At 40.8% G+C, this 23,730-nt stretch overlaps 3 protein-coding genes across 3 annotated transcripts in view; all 3 read right to left on the reverse strand.

The window, feature by feature from the left end:
- slc30a5 (solute carrier family 30 member 5) overlaps positions 1-267 on the reverse strand; it is a 13,662-nt gene extending 13,395 nt beyond the window's left edge. The window contains exon 1 of the mRNA XM_084047711.1: positions 1-267. This exon is cut by the window's left edge and continues 276 nt beyond it. The gene's annotated coding sequence lies outside the window, so the exon portion shown is untranslated.
- Positions 268-1,610: 1,343 nt separating this feature from the next.
- LOC311038431 (annexin A1-like) lies at positions 1,611-22,014 on the reverse strand. The gene is made up of 12 exons (XM_084047956.1): positions 22,005-22,014; positions 9,273-9,387; positions 8,118-8,223; positions 7,704-7,798; positions 7,113-7,226; positions 6,707-6,797; positions 3,899-4,035; positions 3,709-3,802; positions 3,011-3,106; positions 2,588-2,646; positions 2,105-2,227; positions 1,611-1,817 (listed from the first exon to the last, which is right to left on the reverse strand). Exons 2-12 carry the CDS (start codon positions 9,342-9,344, stop codon positions 1,761-1,763), a joined length of 1,044 nt encoding a protein of 347 aa, XP_083904082.1. The 5' UTR covers positions 9,345-9,387; positions 22,005-22,014; the 3' UTR covers positions 1,611-1,760.
- Positions 10,451-21,743, reverse strand: LOC311038430 (annexin A1-like). The gene is made up of 11 exons (XM_084047955.1): positions 21,615-21,743; positions 19,610-19,709; positions 19,166-19,260; positions 15,563-15,676; positions 15,176-15,266; positions 14,936-15,072; positions 14,488-14,581; positions 13,680-13,775; positions 11,587-11,645; positions 10,827-10,949; positions 10,451-10,635 (listed from the first exon to the last, which is right to left on the reverse strand). The coding sequence occupies exons 1-11, from the start codon at positions 21,690-21,692 to the stop codon at positions 10,573-10,575; spliced, it is 1,050 nt and encodes a 349-aa protein (XP_083904081.1). The 5' UTR covers positions 21,693-21,743; the 3' UTR covers positions 10,451-10,572.
- Positions 22,015-23,730: the final 1,716 nt, after the last annotated feature.

Genomic DNA, 23,730 nt, shown 5'->3' on the forward strand with positions numbered 1-23,730 from the left:
TATAACCATAAAGTAGTGAGAGAGGGTATAGCAAGTAGCCTTGCTAGCCTGGCTGCTAGCCACCAGGCATCAGTGAACTTAACTCCCCGAAAAACATTCAAGCCCGGAGATATCCTTGAATTACAACGCACGTCATGGTCTTACTAGTATTCCACTGTTACGAGCCAAAAACAGATAGATGTTCTATAAGGTCGCATCATGGTTGACAGTAAACAACAACCATAGTACTTATGCTAGCAGTTGATCTGCAACACTTCCGGACATGGGGAAAATCCACGTCGGTGACGCATGCGCACACCCGCCTACAAGGCTATGTAAATTAGGAACGGTCAGTTGCGTCACGGATGCGTCACGTTCTAAAGCATTTGTTCTCAAAGTGAGGTCCGGGGACCCACAGGGGTCCTTGGGGGGTACCAGGGGGTCCCCATCTAAATGTGTTAACATGGCGTCACAATCATTTAAACCACTTGAACCTTAACTTCTTTGGCTATTTTTGCAAAATCGTGAACATTTGTGCAAATCTTTGAATATATATATTTTTAAGGTGAACATTTGTAACTCAAATCTTTGCTTCTGTGGGTCCCTGGAACTAGATATTTTGAGATGGGGTCCGCGGCCAAATACATAATACATTTTGGGGGTCCTTGACATGAAAAAATTTGAACTGGGGACCCCCCACCCTGACATGCACATGGAAAGCCTTACATAGTTTGATTTGGTTCCACAGATAGATAGGCCTATTGTGAAAATAGCTGATCTACAAGCTCACAACGATCTGTCATTTCTTTTTTTAGAGCTTTCGCGGTCAGATATTTCATTGCCTTTGACCCCACAGTGCCCAGGTACATGCACACCCTGGCAGCCCATTCTCTCTATCCTGTACATACAACACATAATCTCCCAGATCAAGTCAGAGCGGGCCTTTGATTCCCCACCTCTCAAAGCCACCAGAGCAGCCGCAGAATCGGAGCATATTATACTTTTTGCGGGTTTGACCTCCTCTATCCACCACATGCACTTGGCCCATAAAATAGTTCAGCTGAAAAGACAAACATGTTGTCAGTTAAGCTCCTCCACATACACACCAAACCCAGTTTTCCCAGAGACTGGGTCCTTAGACCCGTCAGTAAATATCTGCACATATTCTTTTTTGAACTGACCCAGGTACCTATGCACATGATCACTTGAAAGCTCTCCTTTCCAGCCCAACAGGGACAGATCCACTAATGGCTCTGGGAGAAACCAAAAAGGAACAGGAGACCAAATAATATTGTCCTGCTTTAGCCCAATGTTAACTGCAAGCCGTTTTGTCTGGTGAAAAAAGGTTGCTTTTTCCTTCTTGCCTATAAACTCCCAACACTCCTCCAATATGCAGCTGTATTGAAAACCACCTAATTTAACCCAGTAGTGAAGTCCCAGCTTGTTTCTCCTGTTGCTTAATGGTGCCTTCGATAGCCTCCCCCATTTCAACCAGCAAGGCCGGAATAGGAATCGACAATCGTTTTTGATTGCTAAATACACAAAATAGTTTGTGATAATTATAGGATCGTAAAAATCTGCAAAGATAATAGTCATTAGGAATATTTTTTTGTCAAATGAGGAAACTTGGCAAGTGTTTGGAACAGCTTTATTATAAGATCCAATCTGTAGGACAACATCATTAAGAATAGGATTCCCAACATGCGAGGAACACCAACAGATGTTTCAGCAGCACTTCACAGCTTGTATTAATGTGAAAAAGACAAAGTTAATCAAACATTTTAAACAGGTCCACACAATCCCAGCAGGATCGTTTCATAATGTCCCTTGGTATCCGCCTGTCAAACCAAAGGAAACAAGTAATCAGTGAGAATACAACAAAGGTATCTTCACAAAACCAGAGAATGTAGCAACACAGCAACACATCTATTGCTTAACCATGACAGCCATAGAATGAGGCAGATAGTAATTCATCTTGAAATTACATACATACATACTGTGCATACATACATACATACTGTACATAGCATGCATGCACAGACAGACAGACAGACAGACAGACAGACAGACAGACAGACAGACAGACAGACAGACAGACATGTAAAATAGTGGTGTTTCACATTACCAATATGTCCTCCTGTAGAGTTCTTCCATACATGGTCTTGTACTCATCCATGACCTTCTTCAAGTCCTTCTCCGAGCGGCTCACCACCACCCTGATGAGAGTGTCATCACATGTACCATGTCCCTGTGAGGAATAGACAGCCCTGGTAAACTACACAGCAAAATCCTCAGTGTTCGTTTAACTCGGAAGAGTATAAAATGGAACCAAAAGGACACTTTACAGCTAGGCCTCCAAATTGATACATAATATGCCACAGACCCATTTTGAGAAGATTCTGTGCCAGGGATCTCAATAAGAGAATATTTGTTGTCAATAGATTTGAATTAGTAGAGAATTCTTCAACTGTCTCTATACTGTAGGAGGTGGAGAGATAGTGGAGAGAGTGAAACCAACACATTCTCTCATTGAGTTAATTCGAGTCGGTGAACAGACAGAGATAGTGACAGACAGACAGACAGACAGACAGACAGACAGACATCATACCTTCATGGACAAATGGAGCTTCTCCGCAAAGAAAGCAGGCTTACTCCAGGCACACTTCACTGTACATCAAAGAAACAAAGTTTAGGCAAGCAGCCCGATGGATCACAGAGTAAGAGCACATAGCACAGTGACATAAATTATAGTCATTTCCACAGCTGACAGCAGTTCAAATCGACACAAGGGTTTGAGATGTAAAAAAAAGAAACATAAATAATACAGAGGGGTGACTTAACTAAATTGTTAAGCTAAATTGTGACATTATTATCAAACTTAAATATCAAACAGACAGTGTACATTTCCCCAAAAGAAATTGGTGTCTTTAATTCAGATAAGAAATATCCCCATTGGCCATAATGAAAATCCCTTGTACTTAGTAATTAATATGATTCTGATTGTAAAGATTTCAGGAAGATTGCTCCTCACCAATGTCAATGAGACAGTCTTCAATGTCTCCTCTCAGCTCCATGTCCAAGGCTTTTGGTAAGGTGACATCACTGAGGCCAGCGTATTTCTGGAACGCTATATCGGTCAATTGAAACACATATTTAGAGCAAATTTGAGATTATCATTATTATTTTGTACAAGAAATAAGAGCACAATAAGAGAAATAAGGGCATCGAAGATTACAGGGGGGACGTGAGGCATTGACTGTTTAGAGGTAGTAAAACATTTTAAACATATTGCACAAAACCATACATTACATTTTTGGGTTATTATGTTATAAAAGTAATAGAGAAAAATAGCCTATCTACAAGCTCACACAACGTGTCGCATCGTGACATGTTATGAGCTATTCGTCGTACAAGGAAAAGAAGTTGGGAACCACTGTCCTGGGGCATTGTACACCAGGAGTCAGGTACTTACTCTCTTACCTATTATGAAAATGGTTAATAGGATGTATGTTGCCATGGTCCATTTTTACCATGCCTTTGAGCCAGACCCCTGACAAATATAGGCTATAGCTTGTATTATATGAAAGCTTCGCAACGCATTGTAAACTTGTAGATCTACTTTTTTTAATTTATTTTTTTCAAAATGTTGGAAGCTTTAGGCCAATTTTCGCAAATAATGACATGCCCAAAATAAATACGCCTTCGATAAAGTGGATAAAGGAACCTTACTTTTAGAGAGCTGAGGACCATTTCGACTTGTCAGGATGTCAATGAAGGCGTAGATATCAGTTCCTTTGGAATTCTCACCAGCCTCGAACAGAGCCTGTCATAAAATTCATTACAAATTCAGTTAAAGGTCCAAGTACCATGTTCAGTAGAAATATTACATGTAAATCATAGTGTTACTACAGTACAGTACCTTTGCATCCCTTTTGGCGAGGTCCAAGTCCACTTCACTGTCCTCATCTTTGTTGGCTTTCAGGAGGGCCTGAAGGGCCAATGTAAAGTCTCCACTGGTGTCAGATTTAATGACGTCCTCCAGCTCCACCTGGTACTCTGATGGAGAGAGAACGCTTCATGGTTTGGAATCATATCTTTACTCAGAAATATAACTAGGGATGTCCGATATTATCGGCCTCCCGATATTATCGGCCGATATTAGCATAAAAATTGATATCGGGAAAATATCGGTATCGGTTTTTGAAAAAAAAAAAAAATTTTTTTTTTTTTTTTTTTTTTGCTTTATAAATAAGTTACAGGGGTTCTTACTGTATATGGTGTGTGTGATATGAAATTTGAGCTTACCCTAATCACAATAATCCCCGCATATATCGGTATCGGTTGATATCGGTATCGGCAGTGTTGTGCCTGAACGCGTTCAATGAACGATCGTTCATGAACTCGTTCGTATTTTGGGCGAACGTGAACTGAACGTACTGTATATCCGCTAGATGAACGTTATTGTGAACGCGTTCATTCTGGCGTTTGTGAACGGCGTTCTCTCTTCGTTCAAACTTCGTTCAAGAGTGTCCCAAAATTCCATGGTTACATCGGTTCGTCATGTTGTATTTCATCCTATTCTGTGTTTCCGAGGCGTCTTGAACGCACCATCAGCCAAAAAAAGAGAAAAGCAAGGCGGCGTCTCACATTCATGTGCGCAGCGCGGAGACCGACTCCGAGTGAACAGTCTCATTGCAGCGACAGCTAGTGAACAGCACAGACAGTTACGGCCACTCGGCCAGGGCGAAGAGCTGACACTTTATCCGCTCTGCGAAGCTCATTTCCCGGCCACAAGCATTTGGAAGTTGACTTGTGTCTCTTCCAAAGTATCGGTGTTGTTTCCTTGGCTTCACTGCCGACAAAATTAACTTGAAGCTGGGCTGAATTAATAAAGTAAACACCGCGGAACGGCGAAATGAGTTTGGGATGTTACAACAACATGTCCGGACGCGGATGCGTCGGGTCGGATGCGTCGTGCACCGTAGCCTACAGCCGACTTTAGGACGGTAGCCCCGGCCCCCGAACCTCTGAATGAACGTATTGTAGTCTGGACGTCCGACCCGACTTTATTTTGGCATTAAAAGTGGACTTCTGCACCTGGCTTTTGATGTTAACAGTGTCATACACTCACTTTGACAAGCCCCCAGCCCCCCCGCCAAGATGAATGAAAAATTAAAACACCATTACATTATTATGCATTACATTAGTATTAACCACATGAACCCCAGATGGGGGGAACATAAGCCAAAAATAGCCGATCTACAAGCTCACAACGTGTTGCAGCGTGACGCGTTGTGAGCTTGTAGATCTGCTATTTTTGGCAGAGAGAAAAAAAGCGTCCAAGAAAAGTAGGCCTCCCACCAAGATGAATGAAAATCTTTAGAAAATAGCAGATCTACAAGCTCACTGTGTCGCACCGTGACCTGTTGTGAGCATAGAGGTATAGGTTGTGAGCTTGTAGATCGGCTATTTTCCAATAGCCAAAACTTAAATAGGGCTGAAGTGATTCATGTATTTGCAAAATCTACATAGTAACTAGTAACTTCAGTTTTCAAATAATTAAAAATAAGTACAATATTTGCCTCTGAGATGTAGAGTAGAAGTAAGTAAGTACTGAAAACTGCTAATACTCTAGTAAAGTAAAAGTACCTCAAAATTGTACTTAAGTACAGTACTTGAATAAATGTACTTAGTTACTTTACACCACTGGAAATAATAAATATAGGGTGCTTTGTGTATGTACACCAGAGAGAATATAATGTATAAGAAAATTAAATAAATAACATTGGTTTTATAATGTATTGGGTAAAAAATAAAAGTATAGTAATAATAATAAATAATAGATTCGGATGCATCCTGCTCCATATACAATACAATACAATGCACTGCTTTTCAGTTAATCATTCAAGTTTGAGACAATAAAAATATGCGATTAATAAGCGATTAATCGCGCGATTAACTACACAAATCATGCGATTAATCGCGATTAAAAATTTTAATCGCCTGACAGCACTAATATATATTGAAAAAAAAGAACGAAAAAGAACTGAACTAGTTCATTTTTTGAACCATGAACTTTAGTTCAAAATTTTGAATTATGAACTGAACTTTGAACTAGTTCATTTTAAAAATTGTGAACTGAACTTTGAACTAGTTCATATTTTAAGTGAACTTTCCCAACACTGGGTATCGGTAATTAAGAGTTGGACAATATCGGTATATCGGTTATCGGTAAAAAAGCCAATATCGGACAACCCTAAATATAACCATTTTATTGTGCAATATTCTGTAGGAACGAAGGTGATTTTTAAGATTATACAGTATAAGGTTAATGCTTAATTAACACTCGTAATGCATTGTGAGGTTGACAGTGATTGACAAAGTATAGCCAGTTTAGCCACACTATGCATGATGCAAATATGATGCATTCATTTATTGTCATTTTGGGTTTTAATGTAAAACGTGGTATAAGTTAATAGAAATGGGTTCTAAAGGTAAAATATAAAAAATAGTGCCCGATCCCCCCCACCCCCCAAATCCACAAAGAATTCTGTCAAGTGCCCAGTCCTCTGACTGAAGTGAACAATTCATTCTCCGGTTATACCCATCCTAAGTCCCAGAGGATTTGGAGCATCAGTTAAATGCCAAAAATGTATTGCAGTGGTAAGATTAAATTGGGGGCATCAAATATTGCAATGTTTAGCATACTATATAGACTGTAGGCTACCTTCTTTAAAAACCCTCTTGATCTCACGGATCTCATGGTTTGGCCTTGATGCAAGAATTTCTACCAAGACATCTTCATGTGTGCCCAGTCCCTGTTGGATAGACAATTATTAGTGTTAAAAAGAAAAAATATTGAAAAGTAATAGCTATACATAAACAGCAAAATGCCAGTTGTGAGATAGAACTAAGAATTAAAGAATTATTCAAATGCATTCTAAACACTGGTTCAAAAGATGGCGCTGATTTCTGTAACCCCAGTTCCTCATTCAGGTCGCACTAATAATGTTGCTCAATTTGTTTTATAAGAAACCATTTACAAAACTCTAATGAACTGCTTGGTTCTTAAAAAGATAGGACACAGACTGTATCCGTGGCTTCTAGAGTTAATAAAATTACACAAAATGTACCTTTGTGGCTTCTCTGAGAGTGTGGGCATCAAAACGAGCAGGCGTCATGAGCAGAGCCAGAACAACATCCTCAAGGTCTGACCTTAGAGCTGACTTCAGGGCATCAGCCAGAGCCTGAAAGAGAATGAAGAGCACTCAGTGACTCACACTGGAGGCATTCAAGCATCATTTATACTTTGTCATATGACAGCGTACACTTGCCGAAAAGAACATATTTTCAAGCTATCAATGCAACAGATTGTTAGCTTGAAAATGATATATAGTTATACGTATTTAGTTCTATTCAGCCTTTTTCTTTATTTTTTAAAGAAGAGTGGGCGTTCAATCACTTATTGCTGTCTCCTCAAATGTATCAGGAAAGCTAAGAAAGAGCCAGCAGAGTTCTGTCCGAAAGCAAATCATCCGAAAAGATTAACAAATATATGTTTTCAACTGAAAAACCTAGTAGTACTGTATGTTTATACAAAATATAAAGTAGGCTACATTCCCAGGCCTTTTCCATTTTTAAGACCCATATGTAAAGACTATAATTAATCGGACAACCCTTTAATTCAACAATAATCTGGTATTTTGGGAATGACCATGACTCACCTCCCCAGTGGATTCCTCATAGACTGCTTTGATCCTCTGCCTTTGTTCATTGCTTCTCTTCACCAGAACGGAAACGATCACATTCTCATCTACTCCTGTGAATGGGAAAATAGGTTGTGTGATGTTGTAGGCTACACGTAGTATGGATACAACTATACTAAAAGCATTTTCCCAACTTTCTCAAGGGGGTACAGAGATAAGAAAATCCAATCCTAAGAACATTTTCAAAGTCAAAATAGCAAGGAGCACAGTTTGACTTTCTTTGTTGTTTCCTTTTCATAGAATAACACAAATAATGTTGAGATGTTCAATAGACCACCCGGCAATACCCAATCTTGCGGATATTAAGTCATTTTGCGATTAGTGTAGAAGTGTAGGCCTATAATGTGCAATGCATCACTAAGTTCTTCATACCTTTGGTTTCAATGGCTTTCTGCAGGGCTGAGGCATCACTGCTGGCGGAGAATTGAGGATACGGAGGAACAGTTCCATAGAACTTAGGCTTCGGCTTACCCTTGCGCTGCGAATACATTCAATCAGAAATACCCTTTAACACAAAGCTTTTTGCTTAATACAAGTCCAGCTGTTTTATTTTCTGTGCTGTAGTTTATGATTTTAACCACTGGAGCCATATTTTATAATTTGTCGTATGATGGTGTCATGCTGCAAGAAACAACTGATCTACAGTACGAGCTCGCAACGCATTGCGTCTCAATGTGTTGCGAGCTTGTAGATCTGCAATTTTTCGCCATTTGAAAATCTTTGAAAGTTATTGAAAATGTTTGCCTGTAATACCCCAAATTGGGACATTAAGATTGAGAATTACAGACAGTACATATAGGTGAGACAGAGAAGAAGTGGCACAAAGGCCATAGGTCCGATTCAAATACATGGTAACCACCATGACCCTGTTGACCCGCTAGGATCCACAATGGTAACCAGGGCAGTAAATACACGGAGGCCATGAAGGACATTGCCGCCGTGTCCCCGAGTTTGGCTTAATTCATAAAGTATATGCTCTGAGTTCACAGTGGCCTTGATGCCCCAGTGACCCAGCTGATTTCAGTTTTCTTCTCTGCCTCTTTCCTGTCAATCCAGTTCTTAGACACCAGTGTCTTTTTTCTTGAGATTCTGAATTCTTAACTTCCCATCTTCAAACGAGTCCAGTGACTCTGATTAGTCCAGGGGTGAGCTTGTATTAACATTTGACTCAAGATTTTGTACATATTGGCAATTAGTAAATACAAATACATTATTGTTACACCAAAGGCCAAGTGGCCTTTAAACGGTGAAACACCAGGCCTGATTGACACTGATTATCACTGCTGCCAATCTAATTGATTGATATTGATCATATCACTGTAATCATAGAAAGGGGGTTCCAACAGGTTTCATAGAGGTTTGAAACAACAACACAGAGTGACCATATTCAATTTTGTCTCAAAAAGACACCAGAGAAAACACCACAATCATAAACACACCATAAGAAGAACAACACCAAAACTGGACTAAAACTGGAGTTTTAACAAATCAACTATGATGTTCTGTCACTGGTGAACTGGTACTCACCGAGTCCACAATGTCCTCATCAGGGTCCCTGTCATGGATAACATTTTGGAAGAATTTCTTGAAGAAAGACATCTTTGCTTTGCTATGAATTGAAAACACTGAATAAAGACCCAAACTGCGAATGAAAGAGATTACGTGTCACACACAGTTCTTGTTCAACAAGAACAATCCAGCAGATTCAAATAAATATAACTGTAACTCTTAATTTCCCCGCAAAATGTAATGGCAAAACTATTCACAAATATAAATATAAAAACAAAACTCACCTGTTCTGGGAAAGAGAGCAATCTTGTGAATTCTGGTGTCAGTACAGTAGCCTACTATTTAACACACCTTGCAGTGGCTCCACCCGTGAGGTTTCCATGGTTGTTTTCAAACGTATTCAAGGCTGGCCAACCCCAGCATTCTCTCAATGCCAGCATTCCATCAAGGTGAGATTCCTGCTTCACTTACAGGTTGGGCAACTCGTAACTGTAGACCCGTTTGGCTAAAATTGTAGTTTACTAAACACTGATATCTTTGTGTATACCTTAGGCTTCTTCTCAATTCAACGGGTTGCGTAACAGTCCTAAGTTTATGCTTTGCAAAGTCCCACTTGCTTCACACTCAAACAATGCCTTCTATTACAAATAAGTCTCTCTCCCCAGCAAACGCTATGCCCCCCCCCCCTTCTATCTTCTTGTCCTTGTGTCTTAATGTACAGTATGTTGCTCTCACCCATAATGTTGACCCCTGCTTTGTATCACCTTGTGAAATTATTCCAGCACCCCAATATCCCCTGAGAACAATCAGCACTGTGTGGCCGGGCCTCAAGCCCTCAAGACCTGTTGACACAATGACACCATCCTACTGTGTAACACCTAATTGTTGCCAAGTCAATTCAGTATTACCATGTTATTTTAAATAACTTGTAGCTTATACTGCAGGCCCAGTCAGAAAATATCATTGTGCTGCAGTTGGGTTCAGCTCAGCTGATATAGTGTGGGTGTTATAAAATTCATATTCCACTTTACTATTTTGCTCCTACAAGAATGATGCAATTGCTAAATACACAATATAGTTTGTGATAATTATACGATCACAATTTGCTCCCATTATAAAATCTGTAAAGATGACAGTCATTAGGAATATTTTTTGTCAATGAGGAAACTTGGCAAGTGTTTGCAACAGCTTTATTATAACATCCATGCTGTAGGACAACATTATGAATACGATTCCTAATATTTGAGGAAAAACCAACAGATATTTCAGCAGCACCTCACAGCTTGCATTAAAGTGAAAAAGACAAAGTTAAAACATTTTATTCAGGTCCAGATCCACACAATCCCAGCAGGATTGCTTCATAATGTCCCTTGGTATCCGCCTGTCAAACCAAAAGGAAACAAGTAATCAGTGAGAATACAACAAAGATAACGTCACAAAACCACAGAATGTAGCAACACAGCAACAAATCTATTGCTTAACCATGACAGCCATAGAATGAGACAGATTGTAATTCATCTAGAAAATACAGAGACTGACAGGGACATGTAAAATAGTGGTGTTTCACATTACCAATATGTCCTCCTGTAGAGTTCTTCCATACATGGTCTTGTACTCATCCATGACCTTCTTCAAGTCCACCTCAGAGCGGCTCACCACCACCCTGATGAGAGTCTCATCACATGTACCATGTCCCTGTGAAGAATAGACAGCCCTGGTAAACTACACAGCAAGATCTGCAGTGTTCGTTTAATCTCTCAAGAACAGATCCATCGAATAAGTGAAAAACAGCAGAGGGCGCCGGTTTTTCGTTTTTATTTGACGATGGGTTCCCAGATTGGTGTTCGTTCAACTCCAAAGAGTGTACAAATGGAACCAAAAGGACCCTTACAGGCCTCCAAATTGATACATAATAGGCCACAGACCCAATGTGAGAAGATTCTGGGCCAGGGATCCCAATAATATTCAACTGTCTCTATACTGTAGGTGGAGAGAGTGAAGCCAACACATTCTTTCATTGGGTTCATTCTAGCCGGTGAAATAAAACGGTTCCTAATAACTGGGGAAACCCCCGCAAGGACTCCTCTGGTCCACGGACCCCACTTTGAGAGATGCACATGATGCATTGTGTGGGATCACATAGTATATGCTGTAGGCCCTATAGGGTATATAATAATTGTATCACTATACAATATAAATTTGGACATCACTACAAAATGGTGTAATCACTATATTGTGCACTTTAGTGAGTAGGGAGTTAAAATGGAGTTTATGAGGTTGAACATGACAGAGCATTAACTCCATTACACCCCACACAAAGAGACAGACATACCTTCATGGACAAATGGAGCTTCTCCGCAAAAAAAGCAGGCTTACTCCAGGCACACTTCACTGTACATCAAAGAAACACAGTTTAGGGGAGCAGCCCGATGGATCACAGAGTAAGAGCGTATAGCACAGTGACATAAATAAGGCTATAGTCTTTCCACAGCTGACCCAGTTCAAATTGAACCAAAGCACTACAGCATGTCAGGGTTTGAGTTGTAATGTTTTCAGCGGTGCCAACCGCTCTATACGTGGCTTTTGACTTTTGTATGTCCGTCCGTCCGTCCGTCCGGCCGGCGGTTTCAGCACGGGATGAGCACGGCAAAGAAGCAAACAGCTATAACTTCAGTTTGCAGCATGCCACCAAGTCCAAATTTGGTATGTGGACTTAGACCACCAATAGGGACGAGCATGAATTGATGACGTTATCAAAAAGGGGTCCAGGGACCCCCAGCGCCCGTATGAGCACGGGATGAGCACGGGATTTTAAACAGCTATAACTCCAGTTTCCAGCATGCCACCAAATCCACATTTGGTATGTGGACTTAGACCACCAATAGGCACGAGCATGAATTGATGAAGTTATCAAAGAGGGGTCCAGGGACCCCCCGCGCCCGTATGAGCACGGGATGAGCACGGGATTTTAAACTGCTATAACTCCAGTTTGCAGCATGCCACCAAGTCCACATTTGGTATGTGGACTTAGACCACCAATAGGCACGAGCATGAATTGATGAAGTTATCAAAGAGGGGTCCAGGGACCCCCCGCGCCCGTATGAGCACGGGATGAGCACGGGATTTTAAACAGCTATAACTCCAGTTTGCAGCATGCCACCAAGTCCACATTTGGTATGTGGACTTAGACCACCAATAGGCACGAGCATGAATTGATGAAGTTATCAAAGAGGGGTCCAGGGACCCCCCGCGCCCGTATGAGCACGGGATGAGCACGGGATTTTAAACAGCTATAACTCCAGTTTGCAGCATGCCACCAAGTCCACATTTGGTATGTGGACTTAGACCACCAATAGGGACCAGCATGAATTGATGAAGTTATCAAAGAGGGGTCCAGGGACCCCCCGCGCCCGTATGAGCACGGGATGAGCACGGGATTTTAAACAGCTATAACTCCAGTTTGCAGCATGCCACCAAGTCCACATTTGGTATGTGGACTTAGACCACCAATAGGGACCAGCATGAATTGCTGAAGCCCCGCCCCCTCTGTCTTCCCATTGGCTGGCCTTCAAACAGCCATAACTCAAGTTCGCAGCATGCTATGGAGTACAAATTTTGTACATGGACTAAAGCCAGCAATAGGGACTAACGGTCATTACTTAAGCCCCACCCCCTCTGTCTGCCCATTGGCTGGGCTTTAAACAGCCATCATTCCAGTTTGCAGCATGCTCCCAAGTACAAATTTGGTAAGTGGACTCAGACCACCAATAGGGACGCATTGAAATGAGTTAAGGCCCGCCCCAAAGGCACCGCTTCCTTCACACAGGGTGTGATTTTTTTAAAGATTAATGATGCGAAGCTGGTTCAGGCAGACAACTCAAGGAGTGCCAATTCTTGATCAGCTGATCAGTCACATGCTCACTCCATCTGATTGGGGCGGGCGGGCTATTTAAACCTCCCTGCTCACAGCTCATTGTTCTTGCTGCTGCTCTGTCATGCTGCTGCCGCCGTCGCCTTCTTGTGCTCTGCGCTATTACGTTTTTTTTGTGCTTCCACCACCCCAGCATCCACCTGTGGGCGCCGTTTCTATTATGGGAGTCTATTTAATTCCATTCCCTGTAAAATCTAATGGCAAATCATTTATTATAATTCATGCTTACAGGGTATTAATTAAATGAGACAGAGCTGTGATGCCAAATATGCTTATAAATATGCTCAATAGATATATTTATTCAATCCAAGAGTTGTCTGACTAAAGTGCATAAATAATACAGAGGGGTGACTCTTAGTTAAATTGTGATATCAAACATAAATATCAAACTAACATACAGTGTACAATTCCCAAAAGGAAATGTGTCTATTTTTATTCAAAATCCCTTGTACTTATAATTAATATGATTGCAATCATTTCAGGAAGAACCTCACCAATGTCAATGAGACAGTCTTCAATGTCTCCTCTCAGCTCCATTTCCAAGGCTTTGGGTAAGCTGACATCACTGAGGCCAGCGTATTTCTGGAACGCTATGAGGTCAAACAGTGCACATTAAGAGCAAATTTACTTTTATTTTACAGGAACTTCTACTCTTTTCAGGGTGTTGAAACAGATTTCAAGAAAAAAATCTGTTACGTACCAACAGAAATGTTCAAATTGTCTCTCTTGTATGCTTAGTCACAACACAAATTGCACAGCCGTCCCAACAGAAATGACATCATGCTCAACACACAGGATACAAATGTGCATTTTTCCTTTTTGTCTCAACATTCCAGAATACCTCCTGTGAGAAAGTACAGTGAGTTTCATGAAGATTTGGTCATGAAACTGTTTATTCATAACTACAAGCTTGCAAGCTGTAATAAGCTGTAACTAGCTCTCGGTTTGCACTTGAACATTTTGAACAGCCCTCACAGGCTTTATATAACAGTGTGGTCGTAGCTACAAAGGAACATGCCAGTGATTGCAGTGATTTAGTCAGACTAACATTCTGTTACAGGTTTCTCCTGTGGCATTGTACACAGTCTTACCTGAAATAAAAATGGTTAATAGGTTGTATGCAATATGCGTATGTTGCCATGGTCCATTTTTATAATGCCTTTGAGCCAGGCCATGAGAAATCTAGGCTGGTGTGCAAGTTTAGTGACGCATCTGTTTTCTCAAAATCTTGGAAACTTGAGGACAATTTTCTGTTGACATGTCCAAAATAGGGACGCCAGGTAGTGGATGAAGGAACCTTACTTGTAGAGAGCTGAGGACCACTTCGACTCGTGAGGATGTCAATGAAGGCTTGGATATCGGTTCCTTTGGTGTTCTCACCTGCCTCAAACAGAGCCTGTCATAACATTCATCACAAATTCAGTTAAGGACCACTCAGTCAATTAAGCATCATCAAACACAATTTGCCAACAGTCTTTCACACACACACACACACACACACACACACACACACACACACACACACACACACACACACACACACACACACACACACACACACACACACACACACACACACACACACACACACACACACACACACACACACACACACACACACACACACACACACACACACACACACACACAGTGTTTCTAGACCCTGAGGTCTGTAACTGTAGGGGGTCCTTGAAATTAAATAGTTTGAGAACCACTGCATTAGATGCTAATCATAGTGCCATTGCAGTACCTTTGCATCCCTTTTGGCGAGGTCAAAGTCCACTTCATTATCCTCATCTTTGTTGGCTTTCAGCAGGGCCTGAAGGGCCATTGTGAAGTCTCCACTGGTGTCCGCTTTAATGATTTCCTCCAGCTCCACCTGGTACACTGATGGAGAGAGAGAGAGAACAATTCATAGTTTGGATACCTTCACTCAGAAATATAACCATTTTACTGTGCCAGCATAGCTAGCATACTATATAGACTGTACCTTCTTTAAAAACCCTCTTGATCTCATGGATGTCATGGTTTGGCCTTGATGCAAGAATTTCTACCAAGACATCTTCATTTGTGCCCAGTCCCTGTTGGATAGACAATTATTAGTGTTAAAAAGAAAAACATATGGCATTTGTATTTTTACAATTGTAAAGAAGAATTAAAATGGTAAAATCAAACAATATATAGTAAAATACAGTCTAAACACTGGTTCAAAAGGTGGTGCCGATTTCTGTAACCCAAGATCATCATTTAGGTCGCACTAATACTTTTGCTCAAAATTTGATAAGAATTAATTCCATTTACAAAACTATTTAACGGCTTGGTTCTTAAAATGATAGGACTCAGACTGCATCCATTAATTAAATTACACAAAATATACCTTTGTGGCTTTTCTGAGACAGTGGGCATCAAAATGAGCAGGTGTCATGAGCAGAGCCAGAACAACATCCTCAAAGTCTGACCTTAGAGCTGACTTCAGGTCATCAGCCAGAGCCTGAAACGGAAAGAGCATTTCTGACTAATTAGGTATTCAAAGCACTCAGCGAAGGTATGTTAGCATCATTTATACGTTATTTATCATTTTAAATCTTAGATATGTCACAATAGGATTTAGATATTCTATTGGTTAGGGATTAGACTTATTACGGGGCCAGAGCTCAGCTCTGGACCTGTTTTGTTATTGGCAGTATTCTGTCACTTCTGCCACTTTTCGCAGTTCTGGCTGAACCGTGCAGTCGCTTTTTACGAAACTCGGCCATATGGTAGATGGTCATGAAAAACGATCAAGAAATAATTCTCACAATCTTTCGTCCAAAGGTGGCGCTATAGCACTCAATTGAAAATGGCAACTTTGAACAGGTACAACTCATGCCCTGTTTGACCTACAGCCATGAAACTTGGATACACATATGCGTCTCCTCATGTTGAACAACTTTCACCCTCTGACTTTTGACCTCTGACCTTTAGATCGCCCACCATTTTGAATTATATGAAAAACAGTCATTGGCTCCTAACTTCTGCATTTTTTCACTTATGGAAAATCCGTTGGAATTTTTTGTAGGCAGTGGTCCAAAGTTCAAGTGTTAAACGTTTCGTGCAGATTGCTCAAAAATCCCAGGAGGAGATAGATTTTAACTATTACAGTTTTATGAAAATTATTCATCTGTGCCTAAAACATACATGCAGACTCACATTTCTTTGAAACTTTGCAGAAATGTACAGGGTCATTCCAAATATCACTGAAACCAATCTCACTCCAATTGGCCAAAAGGGGGCGCTATAGCAATTTTTTGAAAAGGCAGACTTTAAACAGGCATAAGTCATGCCTCGTTTGGCCGAAAGTCGTGAAACTTGCTTACACATGTGCCTTGACTCATGAGGAACACACGTATCGATTTGACCATTAAGCTCCGACCTTAGATTTTCCGCAATTTTGAGCAGTTTGAAAAATACTTGTTTTTGCCAGTTCTGGCTTAACCGTGCATACGCTTTTTACGAAACTCGGCCATATGGTAGATGCTCATGAAAAACTACCAAGAAATAATTCTCACACTCATTCGTCAAAGGGTGGCGCTATAGCACTCAATTGAAAGTGACAACTTTGAACAGGTACAACTCATGCCCTGTTTGACCTACAACCATGAAACTTCGATACACACATGCGTCTCTTCATGCCCGACAACTTTCGTGGTCTGACTTTTGACCTCTGACCTTTAGATCGCCCACCATTTTAAATTATATGAAAAACAGCCATTGGCTCATAACTTCTGCATTTTTTCACTTATGGAAAATCCGCCGCTTTTGTTTTGTCGGCAAAGGTCCTAAGTTCATGTGTAAAATGTTTTGTGCAGATTACTCAAAAATCCCAGGAGGAAATAGATTTTAACTATTGCAGTTTTATGAAAATTATTCATCTGCCCCTAACACATACATGCAAGACTCACATTTCTTTGAAACGTTGCAGTAATGTAGAGAGTTATTCCAAATATCACTGAAACCAATCTCACTCCAATTGGCCAAAGGGGGGCGCTATAGCATTTTTTTTTAAATGCAAACTTTAAACAGGCAAAAGTCATGCCTCGTTCGGCCGAAAGTCGTGAAACTTGCTTACACCTGTGCCTTGACTCATGAGGAACACATCTATCGCTTTGACCAGTAAGCTCCGCCCTTAGATTGTCCGCAATTTTGAGCAGTTTGAAAAACACTTAAACCCAGGATTTTTCAGCTATTTGCGTGAAACTGTATCATCTGTGTGATCTCCTTTTTCACAGTTACTTGTCTGTTGGGCCAATGGCGTCTCCCTTAAATGAATGCCTCACAATCTCAAAGTCGCCAGTTCAAGCCTCACTTGATGCAGACTTAATTTAAGTTGAATTGCAAACAACATGACTGTATCAATGAATACATGTGCAAATGGTAAAGATAACCTGAAATGCTTATTTGAGAGTACGTTTTTTCAACGTATGACATACTTCATTCTGAAAATAGCTGATCTACAATCTCACAACTTTTCATGGTTTGTGAGCTTGTAGATCGGCTACTTTCACTATAGTTTTGGTTCTGAGGAGATGTACAATTTCTTCATTGGTAAATGGTTTGTGAACGAGTGATCTTAGTGTTAGTGAAACAGGGGCTTGGTTCATGAAAGAAGGCAAGAGTTTATGATCTTCAACAGACAATATCAGCCTGGACAAAATTAAAGGTTGAGAGTTTGAATCCTGTTAATGGCAGTAGGCAGGGTTGAGCTGTAGGGGGTACGGGGGGGTACGGCGTACCCTTAGTTCTGACACTGTGGACGCTGGGGGCGCGCGTGCACGCACCGTCAGCGGCGGTCTTTAACGCCTTAAAGTTTAAAAACAATAGCCTCTCAAGGTTCGCGCCGTCAGTGGCGAGCCGTTCTCAATAGCGTCTACCTGGCTGCTTTGCATAACATTAGGCTACTCGAGAAAAGACACGGACTTGAATTGAATGTGTTACATTCCTCTCACAATGACAGACAACATCTCTGCACTGCAAGGTGTGAAGGGGATCGCTTAGCAGAGGACCCAGTTCTCTGAGACAAGACAAAGACAAGTTGTCCGATTATTTTAAGTAGGCCTACTTATGTGTGGGTGAGTCTATGTAAAGGGCTTTTATATAAAATTAAAAGGAAAATAAAATAATGAATTTGAAACAAAAATAAAACAACAAATTAACAATACAACAAAATAATAATACATATGATTAATAATCACATGTTGAATACAGTATTTCAACTAGCACTGAGCTGAGTGGATGCGCGCACGTGACGTCATAAAATACAGTACCCTTAGTTCAAAAATCCACAGCTCACCACTGGCAGTAGGTTGAGATGTCCAATCAAACCATTATGTTTCCATCTCTCTCTCTCATCAATCTATTGTTTCCATGTCACTCTCTCTCTCTTCAATCTATTCCGTTTCCATGTCTCTCTCTCTCTCTCTCTATTCACTGGCCCCGTATTATCGCTGCTTGCAGCTATATTTGTATTTAGGTTGTTTGTAGGGCTTAAATTAGGTATGGTATTTTTTTAAATGTATTTGTAGGCAGTTGTGTATTGTACGTGTTTTTTCTGTTTTTGTCATGTTGTTGTGATGTTTTTATATGTGAGACTACGGATGGAAATGTTAATTGATTCATTTCTTGTACATGTATTGAATGTTTTTTGGTTTATGAAGAGTAGGCAGGCAGTCAATCACTTATTGCTGTCTCCTCAAATATATTAGTAAAACAAAAAAAGAGTCATCAGAGTTCTGTCCAAAACCAAATAATCTGAAACGATTTTTTTCTTTATGATTTTCAACTGAAAAACCTAGTAATGCGTTTATAAAAAGTAGGCTGAATTTCCCACGGCCTTTTCCATTTAAGAGCCTAAAAGCTATAATTCAAATCGGACAATCCACAAAAATCTGGTATTTTGTCAAATGACTATGTGGGGACAGGTTAAGTGATGATCATGACTCACCTTCCCAGTGGATACCTCATAGACTGCTTTGATCCTCTGCCTTTGTTCATTGCTTCTCTTCACAAGAACGGAAATGATCACATCCTTATCTACTCCTGTGAATTGGAAAATATGTTGAGTGATGTATAGGCTACATGTAGTACGGCTACTACTAGACACTAAAAGACAAAATTATATTTTCCCAACTTTCTCAACTGGGTTGCAGAGATATGACATTTTGACATTTATATAGTCTATAGTCAAAATAGCGAGGAGCAGTTTGACTCAAGAATGAAGTTTCTTTGTTGTCCCCATAGAGTAAACACCAATAAACAACATAGAAATTATTGAGATGTTGGATACCTAGCACTGGGCAATACCCAGTCTTGCAGATATTGAGTCATTTTGCAATTAGTGTAGAAGTGTAGGCCTATAATGTGCAGTGCATCATTAAGTTATTCATACCTTTGGTTTCAATGGCTTTCTGCAGGGCTGAGGCATCACTGCTGGCGGAGAAGTGAGGATACGGAGGAACAGTTCCATAGAACTTCGCCTTACCCTTGCACTGCGAATGCAAAATACACTTTAACACAAAGCTTTTTGCTTTATCATTCTCTGTACTGTGGTTTATGATTTTTACCACTGGAGTCCTATTTTAAAGTTTGTCGCATGATGATGTCGTGCTGCTAAAAAAAACGTATCTACAAGCTCACAACACATTGCATCGAGATGTGTTGTGACCTTGTAGATCTGCTTTTTTTTTGTCATTTGATAGATTTTAAAAATCTTTTGAAGACGGGGTGCCGTGATTTTCAGTGATTCCCCCCCCCCCTAAAACATAATCATCAGGTATTATGGTTATACTAGGAGGAAGATTTTTTTCAAAAAAGTGTACAGAAATTGTTAAAATTATGTTTTTATGTGGACGCGCCTCCAGTTCATTAAGTATACCTGGTTCTCACCTTTGCACCTCCTCCACCACCTTAGCACCACCCACCTGTCCTAGTCCCTCCTCCTCCTCATGCCCACACCTGTTGTGTTATGATAACGAGGGGGAGGGTATGTTTTTACTATGTCACTAAAGCGCTGTTTTTCTATTGGCACGTTTGACCCTCAAGGTTTCAGCCTCCAGGCCTTCAGCCTCAGAGAAGACATAAAACACCATAAAAACACCACCAGGGGGCTTAATGAAGTTTTATCAACCCGATCATAGACACATGAAAAACTGAAAAAGTGCAACACCATGGCACCACCTCTTTAAAGTTTTAGATTGAGAATTAAAGACAGTACAGATAGATGAGACAGAAGTAGTGGCACAAAGGCCATAGGTCCGATTCAAATACATGGTAAGCACCCTGTTACGTACACTGACCCCACTATAAGATCCACACTGGTAATTGACAAGGGCAGTAACTTCAGAGGCCATGAGGGCCATGGCCGCGGTGTCCCCCGAGTTTGGCTTTATAAATTATATTGTTGCCGTCGGGCAGAAACCTCCCATCTCCATATTCTAACAGTTTTTTCGTAAATTAACGCCCTACTTAATCGTACTACCCTGTCACACAAAAGCATCAAAAGTAGCAGAACTTGGCCCGGACGGCTGGCGTAGCGGTCCGGTCAACTAGGCTCCAAAGTAGCCTGACAGCGCATCGCTGATTCGAGTCCTGTTCCCGACGATCTTTGCTGCATGTCTCTCCCCATCTCTCTCTCCCCGTTTCCTGTCTGTCTCTACTGAAAACTAAAATAAGGCCAAAAATGACCCCCCCATTTTTTTTTTTAAAGTAGCAGAACTACAAACTCGGGCTTGTCGATCTGCTACTTTTGCCATTTTCATTTGAACAGTTGGACATATGAGGTTCCCACACGGCAGAGAATATGCACTGAGGCCATAGTGGCCTTGATGCCCCGGCCGGGTTGCCCCAGTGACCCAGCTGATTTTAGTTTCTCTCTGCCTCTTTTTAGACACCAGTGTCTTTTTTCTTGAGATTCTGAATTCTTAAACTCCCTTCAAACAAGTCCAGTGACTCTGATTAGTCCAGGGGTGAACTTGTATGAACGTTTGACTCAAGAATTTGTACATATGGTAATTAGTAAATACCAATACATTATTTTGTACATTTAAATATTTCTATATTTATTTCACTGTTGCATATGTTATTATATCATTATTATTTGGCATTGTGCCCTCAAAGAATTGGCAACACAAAGGCCAGGTGGCCTTGCCACTAAAATGGTGAAACTCCAGTCCTGATTGACACTGACTAACTGCTGCCAGACACAGGCCACTATCTCTAATTGATTGATATTGATCATACTGTAATCATAGAAAGGGGTTTCCAACAGGTTATAGATGTTTGAAACTCATTACTAAACACACCATAAGAAGAAAAACACAAAAACTGGACTGAGTTTTAACAGTTTAACAAATTAACAGTGATGAAATGTGTTCTGTCACTGGTGAACTACTCACCGAGTCCACTCCACATGAGTCCTTATCAGGGTCCCTGTCATGGATAACATTTTTGAAGAATTTCTTGAAGAAAGTCATCTTTGCTTTTCTGTGAATTGAAAACACAGCTGAATAAAGACCCAAACTATGATTTAAAGAGATTACTTGACACACACACACACACACACACACACACACACACACACACACACACACACACACACACACACACACACACACACACACACACACACACACACACACACACACACACACACACACACACACACACACACACACACACAGAACAATCCAGCAGATTAAAATAAATATAATTACACCTACTGAATCACTTAATTTCCCCCCAAAATATGGCAAAACTATTAATTCAAATATTAAAACAAAACTCACCTGTTCTGTGAAAGAGCAATCTTGTGAATTCTGGTGTCAGTAGCCTACTATTTAACACGCCTTGCAGTGGCTCCACCCTTTCTCCAACCAGGGGTTTCTATGGTTGACCCCATCAGGCACACTTCCCCTTCTTGAGATTCTAATTCCCTTTTCTGTGGAATTTCTTGACATCCCAGAAACTTGACTTCCCCAGAAACCAACAACATTGACATGTCATCATAGCTCACCAGGTCGATAATATGCACTGTTCCATGGAATTGCAACATGGTCAGGGACCACATGCAATACCTTCAGGGACCACAAGTGGTTCACGGACCACCTGTTGAAAACCCCTGCTCTAAAGGGATCTAAAATGTTGTGCTTACCTCAACAACAAGAGTTGTCCCTATCTACTTCAACGGACTACTTTGTTTGGGCTGTTTGCTGGATTTTTTTTTTTAAACAAGGCAATATTGGGCACATTGGGTAATCTAAATTAATATCTTTATAGCCTAGTGGTGCAGCATAAAATAACCAAATAACCACAAATACATTTAAATATACTCCTCATCTAAGCCGTAGCAGTGATGTTAGGTTTTCAATGTAGATAGTGGGTGTCAGGACCCACAAGTGGTCATTTAAATGGGTCCCAGTCCAGGGACATTTTGTGATTCTATGAGTCCTAATAAAATAAAAACGTTTCCCCATTAGAGGCGCATGCATTGTTTTCAAGGCAAAAAACAAAGTATGTCACTCTTTGCCTTTCAAGAATATTCAAGGCAAAAAAGTACCATATGTCACAGCTAAATACTAGTGTTACACGGTAGTGTGAACAATAAAATAGCCAAAGGCTTTGGTTCTAAACAGTGACCAGAAATGGGGAAATACCACACAAAACCACACAGTAGGCAGGAGTACAAAAAGTCAATGTTCGTTTAATCAACCTAAAATCTAATAAAAAGACAGGGCAGTGACTTTTGAGGGGAATGCAAATAGTTCAATGGCCAACTTTTCAAAAGGGGGGGGGGGGAGTGTCTTCAGAGTCGTCCACTTAGTTCCATAAAGCACTGTACGATACAGAGTCAATTAGTGCCACAGGTTCCAGGATAACATCCCATTCAAACATTCAAATGTCCGTTGCCAGTAACATCCAATGGTAGCAGTAAAGTGTCTTGTGCCAGGAATATCCAACTACAGTAGTGCAAGTGGCAATACATGGGTTTGTACTTCCCTTTCCATTGGGGTTCAGTTGGTTCCTGCCTGAGGCCCGTCCTCCCTCCTCTGTCCTTGCTGGGGGTCTGTGCACGTCCGTGGTCTCAACAAAATCTCGCTTCCTCTGCAGCAGTGGCCTTTTTATAGCAGAGCCTACCTGATTAGCTCCTGCCCTGCACCTTTCCAATTGGGGAGGAGTCCTGCATGCTGAGCTATTACAGCATTAGACTGGCTTTCAAATCAGTGCAACTCAAAATAACATATTAAAGTCAAGAAAACATGCACACAACGTCAAAAATAATACAAGTGTCGTATATTAGCCCTTATTTGCTATATTTTATAACAGTGTGCAAGACAAAATAGATGGAACTGTGAAATATATACTACAGCTAAAGTCAGAATAATCATGTGTTAACTCAGAGCCAGACACACTGGCAGCGGCTACTCAAGGACTCTGCATGGCTGTGAAGTACAGTCATTTAAATGTCTTTGTCTTATCATCCTGATCACACCTTGAGCAGGATATAGGAAGCAG

Source organism: Gymnoscopelus microlampas, assembly GCF_963454915.1.
Source record: "Gymnoscopelus microlampas genome assembly, chromosome: 21".
Lineage (NCBI taxonomy): Eukaryota > Metazoa > Chordata > Actinopteri > Myctophiformes > Myctophidae > Gymnoscopelus > Gymnoscopelus microlampas.